Source organism: Rhinoraja longicauda, chromosome 2, assembly GCF_053455715.1.
Source record: "Rhinoraja longicauda isolate Sanriku21f chromosome 2, sRhiLon1.1, whole genome shotgun sequence".
NCBI lineage: Eukaryota > Metazoa > Chordata > Chondrichthyes > Rajiformes > Arhynchobatidae > Rhinoraja > Rhinoraja longicauda.
Genome location: NC_135954.1, coordinates 39,384,161 through 39,409,782, shown reverse-complemented (window position 1 = coordinate 39,409,782; position 25,622 = coordinate 39,384,161). Strand labels below are relative to the sequence as shown.

The 25,622-nt window shown below is 40.7% G+C and overlaps 1 protein-coding gene across 3 annotated transcripts in view; it reads left to right on the top strand.

Moving 5' to 3' along the window:
• ctnnal1 (catenin (cadherin-associated protein), alpha-like 1) overlaps positions 1-25,622 on the top strand; it is a 266,065-nt gene that overhangs the window by 114,415 nt on the left and 126,028 nt on the right. For all 3 annotated transcript variants that reach the window (XM_078417849.1, XM_078417840.1, XM_078417830.1), the window contains exon 2: positions 22,115-22,304. In XM_078417849.1, the coding sequence (XP_078273975.1) occupies positions 22,115-22,304 (190 nt within the window). The remainder of the gene's footprint in view (positions 1-22,114; positions 22,305-25,622) is intronic.

Genomic DNA, 25,622 nt, shown 5'->3' with positions numbered 1-25,622 from the left:
TAAAGGAGAAAAACACGGCTGTCTGTGGAACAGAGATTTTGGTATTGGAAAATAATGGTTTTGGCTTCCCTGGATTTAATTGGAAAAACTACTTTTGAAAAAGTTATTAGATGGTTTAGAGGTTGAAGGATTCATGTTTTTTCCTCAAGATACATGTGTAATGCAATAAGTCTGAAGAAAGGTCTCGACCCAAAATGTCATCCATATCCTCTCTCCAGAGATGCTGCCAATCCCGCGCTGAATTACTCCAGAATTTTGTGTCTGTCCTCTGTGTAATGTGATGAGTTTAGTTATTCTTTGCAGGATGGAACTCCATAAGTAGGTCATTTGAGGAAACACCTTTGAGATTGCCTATAAAGGTAACTGTCTGCAGAAGACAGCATTTACTAAGATATGATTTAAGACTTTGGAAAGAGAGGAGAAAATAGATACTGAATTAATAGCAGGAAATGAGCAGAAATGACCAAAACATAAGAAATAAGAGCAGAGGATAGCCAAACATCCCCTAGCATCTGCTCTGGCATTCATGTTGGATCTGATCTTGGCCTCTGGTTCATTTTTTTACATAGGTCCTGTAACTCTTAACTTCCCAGTAAATCAAAATCTGCCCTCCTTGGCCTTGAATACAGGCAATGACTCTGGCTATGTGGGGCTCCAGGATTGATCATTTGAAATGTGCACTTCATACTGCGAATTTCATTTCAACATCCAAAATGTTGTCAACATTAAGGATCTTAAGGAAAATATTTAAGGAAGGACGGGAGAGGGAGAGATTTAGAAAATAAATTTCACAGTGTTACACCAAGCCCAGTAAAGGTATGAACATCAATGATGCTGCAAAGAGAATGCATGATACACAAGTGATTATAAAGGAGGTAAGAAGTTGGATTTGGAGACAAAATGAATGAGGATATTTATTTATTGGATTTAAGTAATTGGATGAGTGAGAGTTTGTAAGAAAGAACTGCAGATGCTGGTTTAAATTGAAGGTGGACACAAAATGCTGGAGTCACTCAGCGGGACATCTCTGGAGAGAAGGAATGTGTGACGTCTTGGGTCGAGGCCCTTTGTCTGAAGAAGGGTCTCAACCCGAAACGTCACCCTTTCTTTCTCTCCAGAGATGCTGCCTGTCCCGTTGAGTTACTCCTGCATTTTATGACTGAGAGTTTGTTGATTTAGCAGAAACTGAAATAATGGTACCAAAGACTTGGTGTAGGATGAGCAGCAGATTTCTCTACACGTTTGATTTACAAAGGGAAGGTGACCATTGTAAATCAGTTTAGAATTGCACAGCAAACATTCAAGTTTAAACAGTACATGGACTTAGGCAAAGATTCTTTGGGGGAGCAGATGGGGTCAGAAAATCAGCTTCAGGTTGAATAGTATGGCATGGTTGCCAATCTCTTTCTTTGGCAGTGAAACATACCCACTAGCATTCACAAAACAAGCCAAATGGAATGGCTTAAGAATTCCAGAAATTCCACTGTTAGTCATGCAGATGAGATTTTACTTCTCTCCAGCAGCTCTGTACCAGGTTGTCACCGTTTCCAAGATGGTATTAATTAGGTTGTGGGAGGGGAAGAGTGAGTGAGCTACAGCAGCTCTAAACTTGTTTGTAGTTTACCCATTCATTACTGAATTCTAGGGCTGCTTTTGTAGTAAAACCAGTGCACAATATTCTGATTGGAAGGTGTAGAAAGTGCTGTGAAAAGTTAATTATTTTTTATTTTGATAATAGGGAAGTGGTGGGAGTATTCAGTATTCTCATTCCTTTATATCTCTAACCTGTGCTGCAAAGGAAGTACCATACAACATTTCAGATTGGGAGAAGCACAATGTCATTATTGATGGAAAACCTGCATTTTGCCTTGTACTTTAAAATCCAGGTGCTTAGCTTTTAACCCTTTTTTATTGCCAAACAAACTATTTCACTGTACCTTGGTACACATGACAATAATAAACCTAAACCATTGTTTTAGGTTTAATCCTGTTTTATATGGCAAGTCTAAGACTGTGCTTAGATTTGTTTCCATGATATGTTCAAAACCAACTCTTCTGAACCTATATTTTCCTGCTAAATATTTTGGGTAATTTTGCCTCAAAAACACCAACTTCAATTATTTAATGTCCAATTGTGGCAAGGTCATTGTGGTGTAAGTTAGCATTGCTATAATAAGCTTAAGTTATGGGAAAGTGGATGTATGAGGTTGCAAGATGTAAGATGCTGAAGAGTTTCTGCAGTAGATGACAGCTGCAGGTGTTGTGTACTGAAGACCTTTAATTAGCCATGTCCAAACTTGATGCTGCATTGCTCATGAATTGACAACTGCACTTAAAGAAATATGCAGACCAGTAAAACCTTAGCATATGTATTCTCAAGTATGGTAGACACAAATGCTGGAGTAACTCAGCGGGACAGGCAGCATCTCTGGAGAGAAGGAATGGGTGACGTTTCGGGTCGAGACCCTTCTTCAGACTTCTGAATATTCTCGAATGATTTTCTTTCAGATTGATAGAACTCAATAGTTTTAATGGAGAAATAAAATGACTGACTATATTTGTATTTTTCAGTAGCCCCGCTCTGGAAGATATAATGCAAACTCCAAAATTGTAGATAAGAAAATAAATATTTTAATCGATAATTTATTTGGCTGAAAATGTAGGTGGATGGCATAGTAGTATTAACATGGTGACCAAAGGAAAGTTTTCACAGAACAGGTTCTTAGGATGTGGAAAACTTGAAAATAAATGACCACTCAAGACTGAGGTAATCAACCATTTAAAAAAAATGAAACACACACATGAAAAGGCAATTACTTAAGGGCACTCAGCAATAGAATTAGACTGGGGAACTTGCGAGAAAAAGCTCATTTAAATTACAGTATGATGTCTTCTGTACCTAGATTTGATTTAAAGAGATCTATAACAGTATAACACAATGATCTGGAATGTTTTCACGTCATGTATGGATTATTTCAAAAATTAACGTATTAACAACACAATGAAGATTCTTCAAAACAGCTTTTGTACTCATCATGTAAACCAACCTACAGCTAAGGATGATGTTTCAATGTTGAGTAGGTGATGGGAGGAGTAAATAGTGGTAGAGAAAAACGAGCTAAATAGCACCATAAGCAAGCATTTGAAGTTCGCAAAAGAGGTTGTAAGCTTGATGTGCTGAGGGAGGTTGCTGCAGAATGAGATACCTTGTCTGAAGAAGCGATGTCTGCTGGAACATAAAAGGAATGCAAAATAAAAATGTAAATTTGTTAAGGATGAGAGGGTTGTTGAAGGGTCACACATTACAAAGGTGTGATGGATATCACGATCAGGCTTGGGGATGATGTAGGGTATTTTGTTGAGTTGCAGCATATATGTCTGCAAAGGAGCCTTCCTGCTTTTGTTTTCTTCTGTTTAATTGAATGAAGATTCTGTCAGTTTCCTTTGCAAGATCTTAATTTGACGTGTCTTGTTTTATGATTTAAGCGGTGCCTGAATAATTGAATACATCAGGGGCTAAATCCATGAAAAATCCCCTTTCTGGCTTATCAAGGTCTTAATAAGCAGTTGCAGAGAGTGGGGTGATGGTCATGAGGTTGACAGGAAAGCCAACGAGTCAAATCAGTCTGAAGAAGGGTCTCGACCCATTCCTTCTCTCCAGAGATGCTGCCCATCCCTCTGAGTTACTCCAGCTTTTTGTGTTGTCATGAGAATGGTGGTAATGATAATAATGTTATTGAAACAAAGATATTAGTTAGTTCAAAATAGTTATGCATGTTGTTATTTTTGTTTATTTACGCAAGTTTTATTGAACTGAGATCTTGTTCAGAAACTTGCTGTTTGAAAATAAAACTATCACATTTCTTCCCACTTGACTCAACTTGAAAGCACCATGAAACAGAAATAATATGACAACTGTCAGAGCACTTCAATAACACCTTGCTATTTATAAATTGGCCTTCATGAACTTGTTGCCACCCACTTTTACCCCTGCATTGTTGAAGTCAACACTTCCTAAAGAAGTGTAAGTACCTCCAAAACCTATTTAAAAAAAAAATATATATATATTCATATATATTTTAAATATATATAAACATTAGTATGGTACTGGAAATTTTACAAATTACTTTGTTAATTATAAAAGACCAGCTGCAATTAGAATGGATTTCTGCTTTAATAGTGATTAAAGAAACTTTTTCTCTTTCCGAGTCGTTTAGTTAATTGGGCAATTAGGTGATCTGGTACATCTTGATGTGGCATGGATTAACAATTGGGTTTGTTGAATGAGCAGCCCCTGCAGTGTTGCATTGTGTGGGTTTGACAGTGAGTCAGAGTGACAGGCAGCGTGCATTTCCAGCATGTATACTGTCTTGTGAATCATCAGGAGTTCTTGCTGTACCTTGGAGTGTCTGATCATTTCCAAATTTCCTAAAGCTAGGTCCTCACAAAAAGATTCTGTGCTGTCAACTTGTTTTGGTGAAAACTGAAAAAACTGATGTTCAGATTCTCACCCTGAAGTGACTGGTGTCTACTGTTGATAGATTTCTTGACCGTGTAGATGAGAGTTTACAGTGTGTCATGTATCTTAACCTATCTGTTTCTCATGAGTTCATCAAAAGTGATGAGACCCAGCCTTCTGTGGGTGGAAATGACAGAGTCTGATTGGTTTCAATGTTAAAATGATCCCTTTTGCAACATTCGCTCACACTTTGCACTTACTTTATGTACTTTTAATTTGACTACAGTTAGCAAAAGACAAAATGAAGTGATTTTAAACATGTGTAAAGCATGTAATTTGCTAAAGGAAATTCCTTTGAAGCAACTAAATTAGTTTTCCTTCCTCTGGACGTGGTCACTGCTTTAATATAATTGTGAGGTTTTTAAAATTTAAGTATGAATTTGTAGTTGGTTAACATTCATAGTAATGAACATTTGATAAGGTTTTTTTTGTGTGGAATTTACGCCTTGGGTATGCATTGCACATAAGCAAATACGCAATTCCAGCTTCTCAACTGGAAAGTGATAATATACTAGCTTCTAAATAAGAAGGATATGACTTTAGAATCTATGTCGAAACCCAAGGAAATTAGTTTTCATCACACAGTAAAAACATATTGCTTTGTTGTTGCCAACTTTTTGTACCAAATCAAGTCTACCCATTCCACTGGTTCCATTGGATGTTGAAAAAAAACCAATGCACTATTTGAAGAGACTGTTTGCTCAAGCCAAGAGTGTAGAAAGTTTAATAAAAATGAACTACAGATGCTGGTTCATACCAAAGATTGACATAAAATACTGGAGTAACTCAGCAGGTCAGGCAGCATCTCTACAGAAAATAGATAGGTTGTAGTGGGTGCGGTCACCGCGGAAATCAGGCCAGACGCCAGGTGAGTAGTAGCTATACTTTATTTCGCAAGGCACACACACCGCACTCAAGAACTCGTGAGTCGACACACACAAAACCTTTTATAGTCCCAGACCACCTGACCCAAGGGAACTGACCCAGGAGGTGACCTAATCCCTCCCGTCCACAGAGTGCCGAGTGGAATGACCAAGGGAGTGGCCTAGCCCCCGGGCGCCGCCACAAGGTGATGTTTTGGTTTGGGACCCTTCTTCAGACTGATTATATGTAGTAGGCTAGGGACTGCAAGCTCCTAATCCTAAACCAGGACAAATCAGGGCCGGCAACAGATGACATCAGGCAGGGGAGTTCTGATAGGCTGATTGTTGACTAGGGTTGGTGTGATCCCAAGAGGGATGCATCGTTGTGAACTGGGTAGCTGGCTTTTAATTGGAGGAGGGGGAGGGGTGTGTTTGAAAATTTTCGCTAACTTCTTACACCCAGCAGTATGAACGTTGAATTCTCTAATTTTATGTAATTTATACAAACACTCTCCTGGATTTGTCCTGGTCTTTCCTTGCTTCCAATTCCTCCCCCTTCAATCAGTCTGAAGAGGGTTCCCGACCCAAAATGTCACCTATCCATTTTCTCCAGAGATTGGGTGGCACAGTGGCACAATGGCAGAGTTGCTGTCGTACAGTGCCAGAGATTGAAGTTCGATCCGGACTACGGCTGCTGTTTGTACGGAGTTTGTACGTTTTCCCTGTGACTGTGTAGGTTTTTTCTGGGTGGTCATGTTTCCTCCCACATTCTAAAGATGTTCGGGTTTGTAGGCTAATTGACTTTGGTAAACTCTTAAAAATTGTCCCTACAGTGTAGGATAGTGCTTGTATATGGGGTGACTGGCATGGAATTGGTTGGCTGAAGGGTCTGTTTCCACTCTATATCTTTAAAGTCTAAAGTCTAAAAGATGCTGCCTGACCCACTGAGTTATCCAGTATTTTGTGTAGAGTTTTGTCAATTTTAACCGTGGCATTTTACTGAAAGCAATGGGTCTGTTCACTGCAGACTGGCGGCAAAAATATGGAGGCAGATTATTATCTCAATGGTGTCAGATTAGGTAAAGGGGCAGTGCAACGAGACCATGGTGTCCTTGTACACCAGTCACTGAAAGTAAGGTGCAGGTACAGCAGGCAGTGACGAAAGCTAAAGGCATGTTGGCCTTCATAACAATATGATTTGAGTACAGGAGCAAAGAAGTCCTCCTGCAGTTGTATAGGGCCTTGGTGAGACACATCATAGCATATCATCATATCATATATATACAGCCGGAAACAGGCCTTTTCGGCCCACCAAGTCCGTGCCGCCCAGCGATCCCCGTACATTAACACTATCCTACACCCACTAGGGACAATTTTTACATTTACCCAGCCAATTAACCTACATACCTACATACATCTGGAGTATTGTGTGCAGTTTTGGTCTCCTAATTTGGGGAAGGATGTCCTTGCTATTGAGGCAGTGCAGCGTAGGTTCAAGAGGTTAATCCTTGGGATGGAGGGATTGTAATATGAGGAAAGATTGGAAAGACTAGGCTTGTATTCACTGGAGTTTAGAAGGATGAGAGGTGATCTTATAGAGACGTATAAAATCATAAAAGGACTAGACAAGCTAGATGCAGGAAAAATGTTCCCAATGTTGGGGGAATCCAGAATCAGGGGGACACAGTCTTAAGAATAAAGGGGAGGCCATTTAAAACTGAGGTGAGAAATAACTTTTTCACCCAGAGAGTTGTGAATTTGTGGAATTCTCTGGCACAGAAGGCAGTGGGGGCCAATTCACTGAATGAATTTAAAAGAGAGTTAGATAGAGCTCTAGGGGCTAGTGGAATCAAGGGATATGGGCAGGCACAGGTTACTGATTGTAGATGATCAGCCATGATCACAATGAATGGCGGTGCTGGCTCAAAGAGCCAAATGGCCTCTTCCTGCACCTATTTTCTATGTCTCTATGACCAATAGAGGAACATCAAACCATGTTGAGTACTTCATTCACCCTAAATGTAATTCTAAGATGGCAGCATGGAATTCTGGTTCAGAACGTATTTATTGTTGTATTTATCATCATTGTACGTATGTACTTTACTTGGTGAGCTTAATGTGAATAAGGAATTTAATTTCACCCTGGTGTACATAACAATAAACACATCTGAATGTGAATGTGTCTATGTGTTCTGCCTGGGACATTTGCGGCAGCTGTTTTTTTCCCCTATAAAACAAGCACAGCTCCATTCGAAACAAAGCCATTAGATCCTCCCAATCCTCTTGGCCAGAAACTATCTAATTTTCATCTTCTTGCTGTGCACAAAATATCTGCTTTGGTTTTCAATAACTTCAAAGTAATTTATTGTCCAGATCGCTGTGCAATCATTGTGCAGATATTTCCCCTTTCAGTCTTAAGATTCATTTATCAAGTTTTAGAAATTCAGGAGCATGGCTCTTTTAACATGCATGAACGCCGTTATACTCTACCTGCATCTGCTTTAATCAGGTTAGTTTTCCAAATTCTCCCCCTTTTTCCACTCTCCCTCTTTTTGTAAATCGTGCTTATCCTGAGATTATGACCTTCTGCCTTCAATTAACTGTACAGTAGGAATTATCGCATTATCTGGACTATTTCTTTGAACATTGAAAATCTCTGCTAAATCTCTGTTCATTTTGAAAGAAAGCAGCTATTGCACTGGCCTTTCCTCATTGCTCACACCTCTCATGTCATATGTCATCTGCCTGGACATTCTTCAGATTCCTTGGCAAGCCGCCCAAAGTGTGGAATTCCAGATGGAACTGAGACACTGTTTTCCATGGTTGTCACGACCTGATGCCGTTTGTATTCATTCTCCCCAGAACTCATAAAATCCCATTTGTTTTTCTAATGTGCACCAGGATGCACACCTATTTCTCCCACTATTCCACCCCCCCATCCCCCCCCCCTCCCCCATCCCCAACCCCTTCCACCTACATCCATTGTAATCTTGTAAAGTCCTTTCGCTGCCTGGATAGCACGCAACAGAAAAGCATTTCACTGTACCTCTGTATAGGTGACAATAATTAATAATAATAACCTAATAAAGCTTGGCTCACAGCTTTTTGTCTCCTTCTCATCTCTGGCCTTTGTGCATCCATCTGCCAATCAACCTTCCTCACCTATCACTTACCTGGATTTGTTCCGCACCCACCTCTCCCAGCTTTCTCCAGCATTTTGTGAATAAATCCCGCCTGAAATGTCATCTCTCCATGTTCTCCAGAAATGCTGTCTGCCCGCTGAGTCGCTCCAGTACTTTCTGTTTTTTGCTCAAGATTCTGGCATCCACAGTTCTTTGTGTCCACTGTTGTTCTAATGGCTTTGATTTCGACCAGGGGTCAGCAACCTTGTTGTGCATAGGGGCCAGGGCCCATGTATGTGAGCGGATGGCGGGCCACATCTAGCATCATAGTTAATAAATGGAGGTAATAATAATACATACTAACTAAACTTTGACTTATATTTATATATTTAAGCAATATTATGTCTACTGAACACATCATGGATGCTGAAGGACTGCGCTGACCAGCTGGCTGGAGTCTGTACGAGGATTTTCAACCAGTCTCTGGCCCAGTCCACTGTTCCATCCTGTCTGAAGTCCGCAATCATAGTCCCCTTGCCCAAAAAACCCCACATTTCCAGCCTCAACGACTACCGGCCAGTCGCACTCACACCAGTGGTGATGAAGTGTTTTGAAAAACTGGTCCGGGGTCATATCACATCACTCCTGCCCCGAAGCTTTGACCCCCACCAGTTTGCGTACAGAGCGAATAGATCCACAGAGGACGCTATAGCCACAGCCCTCCATGCTGCACTGTTCCACCTGGAGCAGCCGGGGAGCTACGTGCGGATGCTCTTTGTGGACTACAGCTCTGCCTTTAATACCATCCTTCCCCATAAACTGGTGGACAAACTGGGGGACTTGGGACTGGGGACTTGGGACTGGGGACTTGGGACTTCCACACTCCACCTGCATGTGGATAAATAGCTTCCTGTCAGCTCGCAGCCAGAGAGTCAGAGTGGGCCATCACACATCCACGGCCCTCAGCCTCAGTACCGGCTCTCCACAGGGCTGCGTGCTGAGCCCCCTGCTCTACACCATCTATACACATGACTGCACCCCCGCCCACCACAGCAACACCATTGTCAAATTTGCGGATGACACTACGGTGGTGGGACTCATCACCGGGGGGGACGAGTACGCCTACCGGGATGAGGCGGAGCAGCTGACAGTGTGGTGTGGAGAAAATAACCTGCTCCTCAACACCTTAAAGACAAAGGAAATAATAATAGACTTCAGAAAGAATAAAACGGACATGGTACCATTAACTATCAGAGGGGACTGTGTGGAGAGGGTGGCGGATTTCCGCTTCCTGGGAATCCATATTGAGGAGGACCTGACGTGGAGCGTGAACACCTCTGCGCTGCTGAAAAAGGTCCAGCAGAGACTGCACTTCCTGAGGGTGCTCAGGAAGAATAACATCACTCAGAGACTGCTGTTGTCCTTTTATCGGTGCTACATTGAGAGCATCCTAACATACTGTGTATGCGTATGGTACACCAGCTGCACAGCGGCTCAGAGGAAAGCGCTCCAGAGGGCCATTGACAACGCCCAGAGGATTGTCGGCTGCCCTCTACTTACCTTGGAGGACTTACACAGTTCCCGCTGCATCAAAAAATCCCAGAGTATTATAAAGGACATTTCCCACCCCGGACACTCCCTGTTTGAACTGTTACCGTCAGGCAGACGGTACAGATCTACAAGGACAAGGACAAACAGACTTAAAAATAGTTTTTACCCCACTGCTATAAAGGCACTAAATGTAGCCGCCAAGGAACGCAGGGGCGATACATAATAAGAGACTGTGAAATCGACAGAAGGATGTAGGGTTGGGTGTTTATGCGTGCTATTTTCATGATATTTATTTTAGTTGTTTATCTTTTTTAAAATATTTTACCTTGTATGTATCGTTAGCTTTTAGAAATGTTTGAATGGTGCACTGACTGGCTGACATTTTACAATTTCGTTGTACATGGCTCATGTTACAATGACAATAAAGGAACTATTCTATTCTATTCTAACTATTCTATTCTATCTATCAGTTAGTTTGAGACACTGATATTGAACCTACCCACACCTCTGTCTGTCTGTTTATCTGTCTGTCTCATAGCAGTTAGTGTGACACTTGATTTTGTTTTTCGCTCGAAAGACTCCTGCTATACTATTACTATAACAGTATAACTAATGTTAGAATCATCTTAAATTTATTGGCATTGTACCAGATTTTGCTAAAAGTAACATGAAAGCACCATCGCCCCATAGTATTTCTGGACTCGATCTCTCGTCTTTTCATGCCCTTCCTAACGCTTCGTTCGCTGCCCCATATCTCGTCTGCAAACCATGCTGTGATTGGCCATTGAGCGGAATGGAGGGAGGGTAAGGACGGGAGGATGCAAGAGCATGTGGGAGGGTACGGACCGGGAGAGCGTGAGTCGACGGGTGTTCTGATGTGGAATCGGCTGCGTGTGTGTGAACTATTCTCGGATAAGTGTTGTGTGTGTGTTATGCAACTTTTAGAGACAGACGCCTTAATAAAACCATATCTCGTGAATCTTAATCTAGGAATCAGATGTATTAGTAAATAACCAGAAAAAAAAATATGCCTGCGTGCCGGGTTGATATAATATTTTGTCTTAGGGTCTGCATGCCGGCTAATTTCAGGTTAGGGGCCGGATCCAACCCCCGGTCTGTAGGTTGTCGACCCCTGATTTAGACTATGATCATGTTCAAAGATTTGGATATCTATAAACATGATTGTCCAGACAAATCTATCCACCAGGAAATTTATTTCCGTATTTGCTGACTGCCGATAACTAAGGCAAGTTGAGAAATGTGGTTGTATTGTATCTGTTTTGTGTTGCACCACTGAAAATTAATTTGTCCCAAGTTTGGTTACACTGATTTGCAGATCAGAAATCAGCCCTGGCGTTTATTGTAGCAAATCAATCTTATGCTGATCGGATGTTTTCGTTGTCAGATGTGCATGTAATTGCATCTTTCTGTATCCTCTTCAGTATATGCCAGGAGAATCTGGGTCACATTTTTCCAAAGCACATCTCTTGTTACACACAGTCAGCTCCACCAGGTATTAACAGTGCTGTGTTTTGATAGATGCACAGTTTAGAGCAGGCCTTGCCGAACCTGAAAATCTGAAGTGGTCTCTTAACACATTCACTGACTGACACTTCTTTCTCTCTGTCTCTCAGCCCTGACTTTTGTTAAAAGGTATTTGGACAGCTACATGGATAGGAAAAGTTTAGATGGTGTGGGGCCAAACATGGGCAGGTGGGATTAGCGTAGATGGGGCATCTTGGTCAGCATGAGCAAGTTGGGCTGAAAATCCTGTTACTGTGCTGTATGACTCTACAATTGATTTCGTCCTTAACTAGACTCTGATATTTGATCTTCCACTTTAAATCTTGGCCTATACACTGCCATTCCCATGAAGATCAACTGTTCTCCTACTGCTCGGTTCTTCACTGTTCCCATGACCAAAGATTATCTCTTTTCCTTCCAGTTCTTCGCGGTGGCATAATACCTTTTTAAAAAGTCCTTTTGTGAAGCTAATTGGTAGCAGTCAATATCTTTAGCTTTGGGTACCACTGAAATAGTAGGTAACAATCCCACAACCAAAATGGTTGGCATATTGCTCTGCAAACGATTGATATGGCACTGAACATCCTGGTTACGATCTCCTGTTGTTAGAACATATCAATCATGATAGACAAATACAACTGCAAACCTATTCTGTTATTCCTGCTGCTTAGAGTTTAGTTTTCAGAATTTTTGCTCCAGCTATATTAGTGAAATATTGTTTATTGCATTTTTATAAATGTATGAAATAATATGATATCATTTCACCATTACTTTGGTAACATCTGATCATTTTTTGTGAAGAGAGAATGGGTTTATATTGACCATGGTAAATGACTTGTTGGAAGTAACAGTATTGTTGGATATCAGTATTGTCTGAAGAAGGGTCTCGACCCGAAACGTCACCCATTCCTTCTCTCCCGAGATGCTGCCTGACCTGCTGAGTTACTCCAGCATTTTGTGAATAAAAAGTATTGTTGGATACATTTTTTTCTTATTCATTTCTTCATGCTGAAATCTGTTCCCAGCAAACGTGGAATCCCTCATATAAAAAAAATAGGTTAAATATTTATGAATAGCTGCAGTGAAAATACAATTAAACATATTGATCTATATTCGTTCAATGGAATTAATTTTGTAAGAAGGAATTACATTGTAAAGCAAAAAAGCAATTTGTCACTTACAATGAGTGACATTTGCCAGATTTGTTGGCTCCACTGTTTTCAATGTGTTCTGAATGATTTTATAATCTGCTTAATCTCTTAACTTCTTTTACTGTGCGATCAAAGGATATTGGACAATTGAAGTATTAACTATGGGAGGAATTTTCCTGCAAAAGTTAAGTAATTTGAGCAACATGCAGGTTGAATCTTTCTGTTGCGCTCGAGTTTTTATGACTAAACGAACACGCACACGTACACACGTCTGTAGAATCTCTGCATTGGTTACAATGAGAGGAGAAAATATTATTTAAAGTTTAAAAAAATGCTCCAGTTGAATTATTTTTCATTTGTAGGGAAATGAACAGAAGCATAATTGGATTCTTTCACGACATCTAATGTGTTATGTGTCAAGTGTCACACATTTACGTGCCAAGAGTCATAGTCACACAGCAGGGAAAAGGTCCCTTTTTGCTGACCAAGTTGTCTATCTGAGATTGTTATATTTGTATGTATTTGGGCTATATCCCTCTAAAACTATTCCTATTCATGTTACTGTCTAAATATATTTTCAACATTGTAATTGTACCCGCTCTAAAGCTTACTCTGGCAGCTTGTTCCATATATCGGCTACCTTCTGTGTGCGAAAAGATTGCCCTTCATCTCCATTGATACCATTCCCTCTCATTATAACCCTATTTCAGACTCCCCTACCCTAGAGAAAGACTGTGACCATCCACCTTATTAATGCTCCTCATGATTTTATATACCTCTATAAAGTCACCCATCAGCCTCCTACACTCCAGGGTAAAATATCCCAGCCTATCCAGCCTCTTATAACTCAAGCCCTCCAGTATGAGTAACAACCTCGCAAAACTCTTCTGCATCTTAATGATGTCCTCCCTATAGCCGGGTGACCAGAATTGCATACAAGACTCTAAATGTGGTCTCACTGATGACTTATACTGTTGGAACATGATGCCCCAACTCTTGTAGTTATTGACCTGACTGAAAAAGGCAAGCATGCAAAATGCCTCTTCAATACTATCTACCATGTCTCTAATTTCTGGAAACTCTGTACCTTTACCTCTAGGTCTCTCTGTTCTATAACAATCTCCATGGCCCTACCTTAAATGTGTAAATCCTAACCTGGTTTAATTTGCAAAGTTTAACACCTCGCACTTGTCTGAGTTAAATTTCATCTGCTATTATTTGGCCCACTTCCCTGATTGAATAAAGGAATATATTATTCTAATATTAGATAACCCTCTCCACAGTACACAGTACTGTGTATGTAATGTTGGTGTCATCTGCAAACTTTGTTAACCATGTTGACAGTTTTGTCATCCAAATTGCTTTTCTAGATGACAAACAACAGTGGATATCATTGATTCTTGTGGCACACCACTGGTCAGAGGCCTCCAGTCTGAAAAAAAAATCCTCCACTACCACCCTCTGACTCCTTCCACCAAGCTAATTTTGTATGCAATTGGCTAGCTCATCCTGGATTCCATGTGATATTATCTTCCAGACTAACGTGGGACTTTATCAAAGGCCTCATTAAAACCCACGCAAACATGGTTCCACTGCCCTGTCCTCATCAGTCCTAATTGTCTCCTCTTTTTAAAAAAACATTCAAATTTGTGGGACATAATTTCTCACCGACAAAACCATGCAGATCATCCCTAATTACTCCTTACCTTTCCAAATGTTGTAAGATCTGTCCTTCGGAACACCTCCAGTAATTTTCCTACCACAGATGTTAGGCTCACTAGCCTGTAGCTCTGTGGCTCATCCTTGCAGACCCTCTAAATAAAGGCACCATTAGCCACCCTCCAGTCTTCTGATATCTCACCCACGGCTAAAGATGATGCAGCAAATGCAGCAAACCCTAGCAATATGTTTCCTAACTTTCCACATTATTCAGAGTTACACTTGATCAGGTCCTGGAGCTTTATCCACCTAACTTGCATAATGACCACCACCACCTCATCTTTTGTATCGTGGTTAATCAAAAACGTGTGACATTATCTCTCAATCTCAACCTTTGTAAAAATTACACGAAGACGGCATTGAGGTAAAAGGTCTTGCTTAATAGCTGATCAAGTCTCTTACTGGTTGTCTAATTATCCTATTGCCCTTACCTGGAGCCTCTGTGTGCTAATGCTCTCATGCATGGCCTCAAGGTTCTCTAAACTGCCCTCAATGCTCCTCTTCCATTTTGGTTCAGTGGTTCTGTGAGTCAGTAAAGATGTTTACATATCTCCGGGGAATCTTTGAGCATACCTTTGAAACTTTTCCTTAGCCCCTGTCTCTTTCATCATTTGGAAGGATCCTTTGCCCCACTTGACTCCTTGGATCACTCTTCAGAGGATGGAGGAAAAGAACATTGCCTGTGTGGTGGCTGGGGTCTTACCTATCACACCCTCAGACGTGCTGTGGGTGTTCCAAGGTAGTACGCAGTAGGTGGACCGGGACATGGAGACTGAGTGGTGGCCATGTGAGGCGAGGGATGCATTCATGGGTCGATGTGCCTGGATCAAGGAGTCAGTGGAGTGCTGCCTTCAACAGCCTGGGACTCGATTAGATCAGGCACCGTTCCAAGTGGCTGAGTACGAGGATCGGCCATGGCCTGCAGCAGCACGGAATGGTGATGAAAGGTATCAACATTGCCAGGCTGGACCAATTCTGCAACCCCAACCCAGTTCCGCCACCAGGATAATGGACTTTATGACAAGTTAAGACTCTAACACTTTTAATAATTCTGAACTTGAAGGATACAAGATGGTGGTGGAAACGTGGCGACTCCTGTATACTGCTTCAGTGGAATCTACTATCTTTCATTCTTGTACTTAAGTTCAGTTTAGTTTATTGTCAGTGAAAAACTTTTTGTTGTGTGCTAACCAGTCAGCAGAAAGACAATACATGATTACAATCAATCCATTTACATTGTGTAAATACATAATAAGGGAATTACGTTTATTGCAAGGTAAAGCCAGCAAAGTCTGGTCAAGGATAGACCAAGGGACATCAGAGGTAGATAGTAGTTCAGCACTGCTCTCTGGTTGTGGTAGGATAATTCAGTTGCCTGATATCAGCTGGGAAGAAACTGTCGTAGAATCTGGTGGCGTGCGTTTTCACACTTCTATAGCTTTCACCTGATGGGAGAGGGGAGAAGAGGGTGTGACCAGGGAGCGACTCGTTCTTGATTGTGCTGCTGGCCTTGCCGAGGCAGCGTGAGGTATTAAATGGAAGCAATAGAATGTAGGTTGGTTTATGTGATGGCCTGGGCTGGGTCCACAATTCGCTGCAATTTCTTTCAGTCCTAGATGGAGCTGTTCCCAAACCAAGCTGTGATGAATCCGGATAAAATGCTTGCTATGGTGCATCTGTAGAAGTTGATGAGAGTTGGAGGGGAACATGCCAAATTTCCCAAGCCTTCTAAGGACCAGAGGCATTCTTGGTCGTTGCTTCAATATGGGTGGTCCGGGAGAAGTTGTTGGTGATATTGACTCAGAGGAATTTGAATTTTTCAACCATCTCTACTTTGGCACCATCAATGCAAACTTAAGTTTGATTGTGTCTATGTATAGTAAGAGTTTTACTACCTTTGACAATAAAGTACCATTAGCACCATTTTTTCACCTCCCCCTTCTTATGTAAATGTGGGAATTGCAACAGTCGCTTCTATTTCATCTTTTTTCACCATCTCGGAACCTAAACAATCCTTCCAAGTGAAGCAGCAATTCGCTCGCAATATTTCCAATTTAGTGTATTGTGTGTTGTACTCACAATATGATCTCTACACTGGAGGATCTGTGTGGTGCAACTGGGGCGAGTACTCACCCTGCTACCTGAAACCAATGATCACCTTGTTTGTTTTGCACTTGTTGATGGTGAGGCTGTTGTCTTAAAACCCTCTATTTCCTTCGTCTACTCCGTCTCGTCATAGTAGAGAAGTCGATGGGTAACTTGCTCGGCATGGGCGAGTCGGCCTGATGGTCCTGTTTCCTTGCTGTGTGACTCTGACTCTTTGACATTATAAGGCTGTCATATGAAATATATCAGGTTCTTTTCATTGCAGTTCAGTACCACAGCACAGCTTGCAAGGCCAGTTCACTCCAGAAACTGAGCGTTATGGTTAATTATGGAACATGTTGGTCTCTTGGTAGCGGTTGTGTACTTACATCGTGATACTACTGGACAATAGGTACACCGTGCAACTGCGTATCAGGCAGTATCATGATTTTGCAAATAGTTTGGAATGCTCAGTTTGCACTGGGAGGCTCTAGATTAATAATTTAAATAGTTAATCATCTGTTGTAAATAAACCCCTGCCACTTTGATTTGCAGCAATTATATCCGTCCAATGAAATATGAAGACAAGGGAGTAATAGGAGACATTGGATTTGGTTTCCGAATGTTACTGAGCCAACTGAGTTTAACAACATTTTAAAAACTTTATAATTACTTTTGCTGATGCCAACTTTTATTTCTGGTGAAGTTCTGGATTTGTTTGCAAGGGCAAGGCAGGACAGGAATTATATACTGAAAGATTCAATTGGCCTTATTGTGTAGGGAGTGGAAAGTGAGATAACTTAGTGATATGGATTTCCATTATTAGATTACTAACAAATGTTAAAGTGTTTAGCAGAATAACAATTGTACTGAATTGCTATAAAAAGTTAATGGTCGACATGGACTTGGTGGGCAGATGGGCCTGTTTTCCCGCAGTATCTCTAAATTAAACTAACCAGAGAGCATATTGCCTTGTATAAATTTTCCCTCTGTCCTCACCCTGCAATAAAGGCACTTAAAACAATTGTATCCATATGCAAATTAAGATCGGAAGCATAAGCATAATAATGGATTGAAAATATTCTAACACACTTGAGGTTGCTGATCAGAGCTTTTAGGGTAAAACATATCAGAAGACCAGAATTGTCTAAAAAAAAATCATCTCAAAGATGTCCATATCATGTGTTAAATTCTCCAGCTTGAGCGACCTTTAAAAAAAAAAGGAAACATTTTCGTAATACTTAATTAAAAATACCCGTTAAAAAACTGCAATTATAAATAAATGAAAGCTAGATAACAAGCAATTACAAATTAATGTTTTCTTTTTAAAGGCTCAGTTGGCACATTTTCACGGTCAACATATTAACTTTGTTCTGTAAGCAAAAAGGCTTCAGGCTTAAGTCTTGAAATAGTCGATCACACTGTTTTCCATTATTAGATTACTAACAAATGTTAAAGTGTTTAGCAGAATAACAATTGTACTGAATTGCCGTAAAAAGTTGATTAAAATTAGGATAATCTCCAATCCTTCCTTCATGTGATGCCTGAAAATGATTGCTAAATTGTATTTACATTATCTTATTATTGGTATTATTTTACTCTATTAAGAGGAGCTGGCATTTTTTTTCTATCTTGTAGAACTCCAGTATTTGCTGATGATACATTCTTTCATGTTAGGAAGTTTGAGTTGGCCTTTATTCAGATCTGCTTCTAAAAGGGCACCAATCTTCTAATTGGATGTTTCAAAATGCAGAGATAAGGTGAAGAGCTAGTGGAGAGGGCATTTCTGAAACGTGTATGTTTTGTTTGCTTTGTTTCTGCATTCTATGGCCTTTCGAAGATGTCAGTTCAATTTTTGACTTGTCAGACTGTTGAGGCAATATTTCAACACAGAAAACGCTCGATTCAATTTGTTTTAATGTTACCATTTGTTTAACTGTTTTCTGAGGCGGAGTAAAGCTTGTCCACGTCCTCCACCTTTCTTCGCCCCAGGCATGTTTTGTTGATCTTCAGTTAATGGTGTTGGAGGTGAAATTGGCCGCAACAGAGACTGAGGATCATTTTGTTTCATATTTATATATATATATATTATATATATATGTATATATATATAATATATATATAAAATATATCTAAATGACTCCTGTCATTACACCCCACACATTATCCTCTTTTGCTGATCCCTATGAGTAATAATTTGTCTTTGCAATTATTTTTGTGAACAGCCATTTAAAAAAAAAAGAAGACTTCTATGCTTTGTAAACCTTCTAGGTTCTCATTACAATGCTTCAAACACTGAATATTGTTAATGTTAAAGATGTACAAAAGTATAAAGTTATTGGGATAGTAACATTAAATTGTTTTTTTTGGAGCATTAATCCTGTTTCACAATTCTGCAGCAATTTTAAGATCTTAAATGAAAGACTAATCAGCAAGAAAGTAATCCAATATGATTCACTGTATGATAGAAAGATGTTCATCTTAGTATGTGTGAAACAAGTCATGAGGGTCTGAAGAAGGGTCTTGATCCAAAATGTCACTTATTCCTTTTCTCCAGAGATGCTGCCTGACCCGTTGAGTTACTCCAGCTTTTTGTGTCTATCTTCGGTTAACTAGATAGTGGAGCATTGCAGACACCCGGAACTGCAGATACTGGTTTACAAAAAGTCACAAAGTGCTGGAGTCACTCAGCGCGTCAAACAGCATCTTTGGGGAACATGGATAGGCAACGTTTCGGGTCGGGATCCTTCAGACTCAGTGGAGTACTGCAACTGAACCAATGTTCTCTAATTTTTTTCCAGCCAGTAGATAACAAGGGCCAGTTGCTAGTAATCTGAAAACAAAAAAAAATGCTAAAAATACTTTGTATTTCAGCTGCAGTTTGTCTATCATAACTAGATGATAGAGATAAGTAATGTCTAAAAACTAATCAAACCAAGTTGTGTTGGAATATTTGGGAGGAAGGATGGCACGTCAGCAGGCACACATAAAATAATGTATATATAAAGTTGGTTATGCAGTGATGATTTTTATCATTAATTTGCGACCTGATCATTGTTTAAAAAAGACTCCTCGTAAACAATACATTGAGATATGGTGAGAACAAATGCAAATGAGAACTGGAGAATTGATGAGATCTAATGCTGCATGAAGTTTCTAACGCTATACCCTTTTTGCCAAGATCTATTAAGTCAAGTTGCTTCAAGTGGAATGTATTGTCATGTCGCAAGTACGTGATGTACAAGTACAGTGAAAAACCTACTTGTAGCAACATCAGAAGCACGTAGACTTAGGCAATGCATAAAACATGAAACATACATGAACCATATATGAACATGAAAAGAAAAAGACTGCATAAATTAGAACAAAGCAAGTCCATGGTGGTGCAAGAGCTGATCCATAGTGTTCTGTTGCCAAGGTAGGATTTAGGTTGTCAACTTGATTCAAGGACCTGATAGTAGTAGAAAAATAGCTATTCCTGAGCCTGGTAGTGTGGGACTTCCATACCTCCTGCCCAATGATAGCAGTGAGAATAGAGCATGGCCCGGGTGATGGGTATCCTCGATGACAGACTGCCTTTTTTAGACAGCACCTTATGTAGATGCTTTAGAAGGTGTGTGGAGGTGATGGAGGGGCTGACTCCACCACACTCTGCAGCCTATAGTGTTCCTGTGTGTTGAAATTGCTTTATGAGGCCTTGATGCAGTCAACCAGTCAAGTTATTTTCTGCAGTGTATCAGTAGCAATTCATAAAGTATTTAGTGCTATGTTGAATCTCTTTGTTTGCATGCTTTAGACAGTTTACATACTTTGGACAGTTTATACATCCTTTTTTTGTCAGTAAATATTTCCTTCCTCTTAAATCATTGTAAACTCCTTCATAAAACTATTGTGCCACTGCGTTATTGGTTTTGCTAATTTTATAAACTCAATAATTTTATACAAAAGAAAACTGAAAACATGGTTTCTGCACTATCTTCCTGCATTTTGAACAGATTCAATAACTTTAAATAATAATAATAATAATAATATATTTATTTTATATAGCGCCTTATCACATGCTCAAAGCGCTTTACAAATACAATTAACATAGAAACAAACAGACAAACTATCCTGACGGAAAAGCGGCGAATAATCAACGCCAGCGTCCTCTCACGTCAGGGTCCGGCAGTAGACATTAAAGAGCACAAGACACACAGATACAATTTTTTACACAAAACAGCCATCACAGTGATTGCTCTAGGCATACCCTCACTGTGATGGAAGGCAAAGTCTTATCTCCTCCTCATTCTTCTCCCGTGGCGCCACGAGGCGATCGAGGCTCCCAACCCCTTGAAGCCCCCACCGGGCGATGGAAAGTCCCAGGGCCGAGCCGAGCAGGCCGATGAAAGTCCTGGGCCCCCACCGGGCGATGGAAAATGCCGCGGCCGAGCCACGCAGGGCGATGAAAGTCCTGAGCCCCCACCGGGCGATGTAAAGTGCTGCGGCCGGGCCACGCAGGGCGATGAAGGGCCTGCGGGCGGGTTGATCGTACCTCGCGCTTCGGGGCGGTCGAAGCTGCTACGGCTGGAGCTCCCAAAAGCCGGTCGCCAGCCAGGGACCTGCGAGCTCCCGATGTTGCGGTCTGCAGGGCCCACGGCCGAAGCCTCCGAGATGGTAAGTCCAGGCCCTGCGACCGGAGTCTTCGAGGTCGATCCCAGCTGGAGGCCGCCGACTCCACGATGTTAGGCCGTAGCGCGAACGGAGATACGACACGGTAAAGGTCGCATCTCCGTTGAGGAGGAGATTTAAAAAAGGTTTCCCCCAACCCCCCCCACCACCCCCCTACATACACAGAATTAAAAATAAAACAAAACGTACATTTAACATCGACAATGACAAAAAAAAACAACAAAAAAAACGGAGAGACTGCCGGTGAGCCGCAGCTGCAGAACACAGCCACGCCCCTAAATGGGAGAGAGATGAAACAGCTTAGCCTTTGTGGTTGAGATCAATTTCTTCCAATAAAACAGAAAATGCTGGGAATAATCCGCAACATGTTCAGTCGACATCTTAGGAGCAGGATTATGTGCTGGATTGATAATATTTTAAAATTGTAAATAGAGATACACATTTTAAGTTGCAGAGAGAGGGGTTGGAGTGGGGAGAAGAAAAGGTAGGATCTGTGGGTGAAAAAATAATTTCAGCATTTGTTAATCAAATCGATAGAAGTTTGAAAAATACTTTATCGTGAAGAAGTTAAATCCCTGCAACGTTGTGAGGTACACCATGTATACCACTGCCAATGCGCATCGTTGTTCCACTATTTAGATTTCATTGCTTCTATTATCAAGTTGATAATTTTAATATTTTAACACTTTGCATTCAGTAAAGGAATGATTAGAAGTGTATCTGATTTTGCATAAATCATTCAGAGTAAGGTGATGCTTCAAGCCTCCACACTGCCATTCCCAATATGGATTTTTCAACTTCAACTTTTAATCTGTGCTATTGATCCAGATAAATAATTACAATAATTTATTATATCTGTAGGAGATTTTAGAACCTAATTGCTTCAATCTTCTTTTTCATTGGTTGTAGATCACAACACTTATCAATCACAAAGAAAAACCAAAGAAATCTGAGAAAACTTGGAGAGCAATTCAACGGGTCGGGCAAGCAGTGAGTTTGGCTGTTGGAAGATTTGTCGCTGTTGGTGAAGCCATAGCAAGTGAAAATGAAGAGTTAAAAGAAGAAATGTACTTTGCCTGTCAGGAGACAAGGCGAGCAGGTACGTTTATCCTGTGGTCCACACCAAATTCTATCATACATAATTTAAAGAGAAAGAAATAAAACGGAGCCATTAATAATGTGAGCATGTAAGTCATCAACTTGCAGAGAAACTCTTTTAGTGTCATCTTGTTTAATCTCCTTTCCATTTTGTTGCCTTTTTCCCCTTTCACAAACTAATCTTTTTCTTCATTTCTCTTTCTTTGCATCCCTTGATTGAATTTACCCATTATAATCATCTATTTACTTACACTTAAATCTAGCTGTATCTTTTCCGTGTTTCTTTGTTCATCAAGGAAGGCAGAGTTACCACCTTCTGCTTCCAGGACTAATAAGCCAAAAGAATTTTGAGTTAAAATCAGGTGCCAAAAATGATGTCAAAAAAATAAAAAATAAATAAAAATTGATGCCTTATTTTCAGGGCCAGTTTCGTTTTAGCATCAAATCATCCCCTTTCCAATCTTGCCTCCCCTCCAAAAGTGAATTCTTCTCTAAGTCAATCCAATATTCGATGTTGTTGTTACCAGGATTAAGGTAAATGGGTCATGGTGGGAATGTGAAATTTTCTTGCAATCGTACTATGGGTTTGTATACTCCCAATTTCATATGACATAATGATACCTTGTGTAATTTTTAATCTCATTTGGAAACTGTATTTGCCCCATGCTTTTATTTATATAGAGCTGGATAATGGCTGTCACAGAACATGATTTTACATGCCATAGTGAATTCTTTAACAACAAACAACTTCATTTTGTCATCTAATATTTATTCTAGGTTGTCACTCCAGAATCCTTCTGAACACAACGATACGTTAACCAAGATTTCTTAGAAGAGATTCCAAGTTTCAGCTTATTTGTTCAGACAGATATTAATGATTAAACTGCATTATTTGTAAAAGCTAGGGGAAATTTCATTGTTTCTCTCCTATTAAATGTTTCACTAAGAAAAGATGAGTTGATTATTGATCTGATTTGTTGTTTGCAAAACAGAATAGCTGCTGCATTTGGTAGAACCAAAAATGAATCCATTGTGAATTAAGTGTTTTTGGACATACCTGCATAATGATACTAAACACGTACTTTCTCCCTACTTTCTGTATGCCCCATTCTATTTCACCATAATCCTATAATACGCACCCCAGCTCCTCCAATGACTACAGACCGGTGGCGCTGACTTCACACATCAATGAAGTCCCTGGGGAGACTGGTGCTCACTCACCTGCGACCCCTGGTTAAACCCTATCTGGACCCCCTGCATTTCGCTTGCCAAACAAAGATGGGGGTTGAGGACGCCATCATCCACCTGATCCATCATTCCTAAGCTCACCTGGATAAGCAGGGAAACATTGTGAGAATCATGTTTTTTTACTCCTCCAGTGCTTTTAACATCATCCGGCCTGCACTGCGAGGGAGCAAACTGACGAAGATGCGGTTGGATGCTCCATTGGTGTCCTGGATCATCAACTACCTGACTGGACAACCACAATATGTCAGGCTACAGAACTGTCTTGGACATGGTAGTGAGCAACACAGGGGCCCCACAGGGGACGGTCTTCTCTCCCTTCCTGTTCACTATCTACACCTCAGACTTCAGATATAACTCGGACACCTGCTACCTACAGACGTTTTCAGATGACTCTGCAGTTGTGGGCTGCATCAATGAGGGGAAGCTGAATACAGAGGTGTAGTCAATTACTTTGTTCAATGGTGTGGGCTAAGGAGTTAGTGGTGGACTTTAGGAGGAGAGGAACACCCCTGTCCCCTTTCCCCTTTCCCCAGCGATGTGCAGTTTACCAGGGAGTACAAATACCTTGGCGTGTACTTGGACAGTAAATTGGACTGGTCCAGGAACACTGGGGCCGTGTACAAGAAAGAACAGAGCCAGCTGTACTTTTTAAAGAGGCTCCGCTCATTCAATGTCTGCAGTATGATGCTGTAGATGTTCTACCAATCGGTGGTAACCAGTGCCATCTTCTTCGCTGCAGTGTTCTAGGACAGCAGGGCAAAGGCCACGGACACCAATAGGATCAACAAGCTCATCAGGAAGGCTGGCTGCGTCCTGGCGGCGGAGTTGGATTTATGGGAGGTGGTCTTGGAGGGGAGGATGCTCCTCAAACTGCGGAGCATCTTGGACAATACAGCTCACCCCCTCCATGGCACACTGGTCAACCTGAGACTGGTTCCACCAAGATGCAGCACAGAACGCCACAGGAGATCCTTCTTCCCTGAGAATATCAAACTGTACAATCTTACCCATTCTGTCGCGGGGGTAGACTGAGACTGACTCCCTTCCCCCCTGCCCCCCCCCCCCAATCTTTGCACATCCCCAATCCTTTCCACCCTTCACTTTAATTTCATGTTTCATGTATTTTGTGTTTTTATGACTCTTGGCAGATCAATTTCCCTCCTGGGATAAATAAAGTTCTATTGTATCGTAATAAAGTCTTTATCTTGTATTACAGTATATGAATCTCTTTTGTCAACATTTGTTTCTTCACATTTGATCAATCTTCCTATCTCTTTTCCTTTCCAACTCACTCCCGCCCATGTCTGATGAGAGCAAGCTTGATGGTTGTTTCCTGCCCTTGTTTATATATAAATATATTTTTGTTTCATCTGTATTATAGATACAAATAGTGTCTTAAAGAGTATTTGATTCATGCACGCACTTGATCAAAATTTTGGTGCTTCCTGGTATGGGCTTCATTTTTTTTGAGGGGAGAGGGGGGTGTAAGGATTGGTTACTGATTGACAGCTTTTGCTACCATCTACTGAATCTTTGAATTGGTCGCTTTTATAATTTTATTTGATTTAGTCAACAACACGTCTACATTAATATTTTGCCTTTTTTTCTTATTACCATTTTCATAGAACACCTAATGTTAAATGTTTTCGTCATGTCTAGGGAGATATAGGATTGTTAGGCGACCGAAGGAGTCGTTATGTGCATCATTGACATGGTTTTGTATGGCTACCCTTCCAGTGAACTGTGTGCACTCTCTACTGCTGAAGTTCTATGTCAGGAGAGAAGCGTCAGAAAAAATATCGTGGTGTAAGTTTGAACAATGGAAAAATAAATGAATCATTTAATTTTGTCCTTCCAAACTTGGGTTTGGTTTAGAATAAATTGCTCTAAGCAGCACTGGAATGATGAACAGCCTAGAAACCCTGTTAATTTCATTGTCAATGCTAATATCGGAATAGTATCATATTACAGCATCATACAGTCATAGTATTGGTTTAAATACTTTGCCTGATTGATATGTGCTATTTCAATCATTTTTTTTCTTAAACATGATTTCTTTTTACTGTTATTT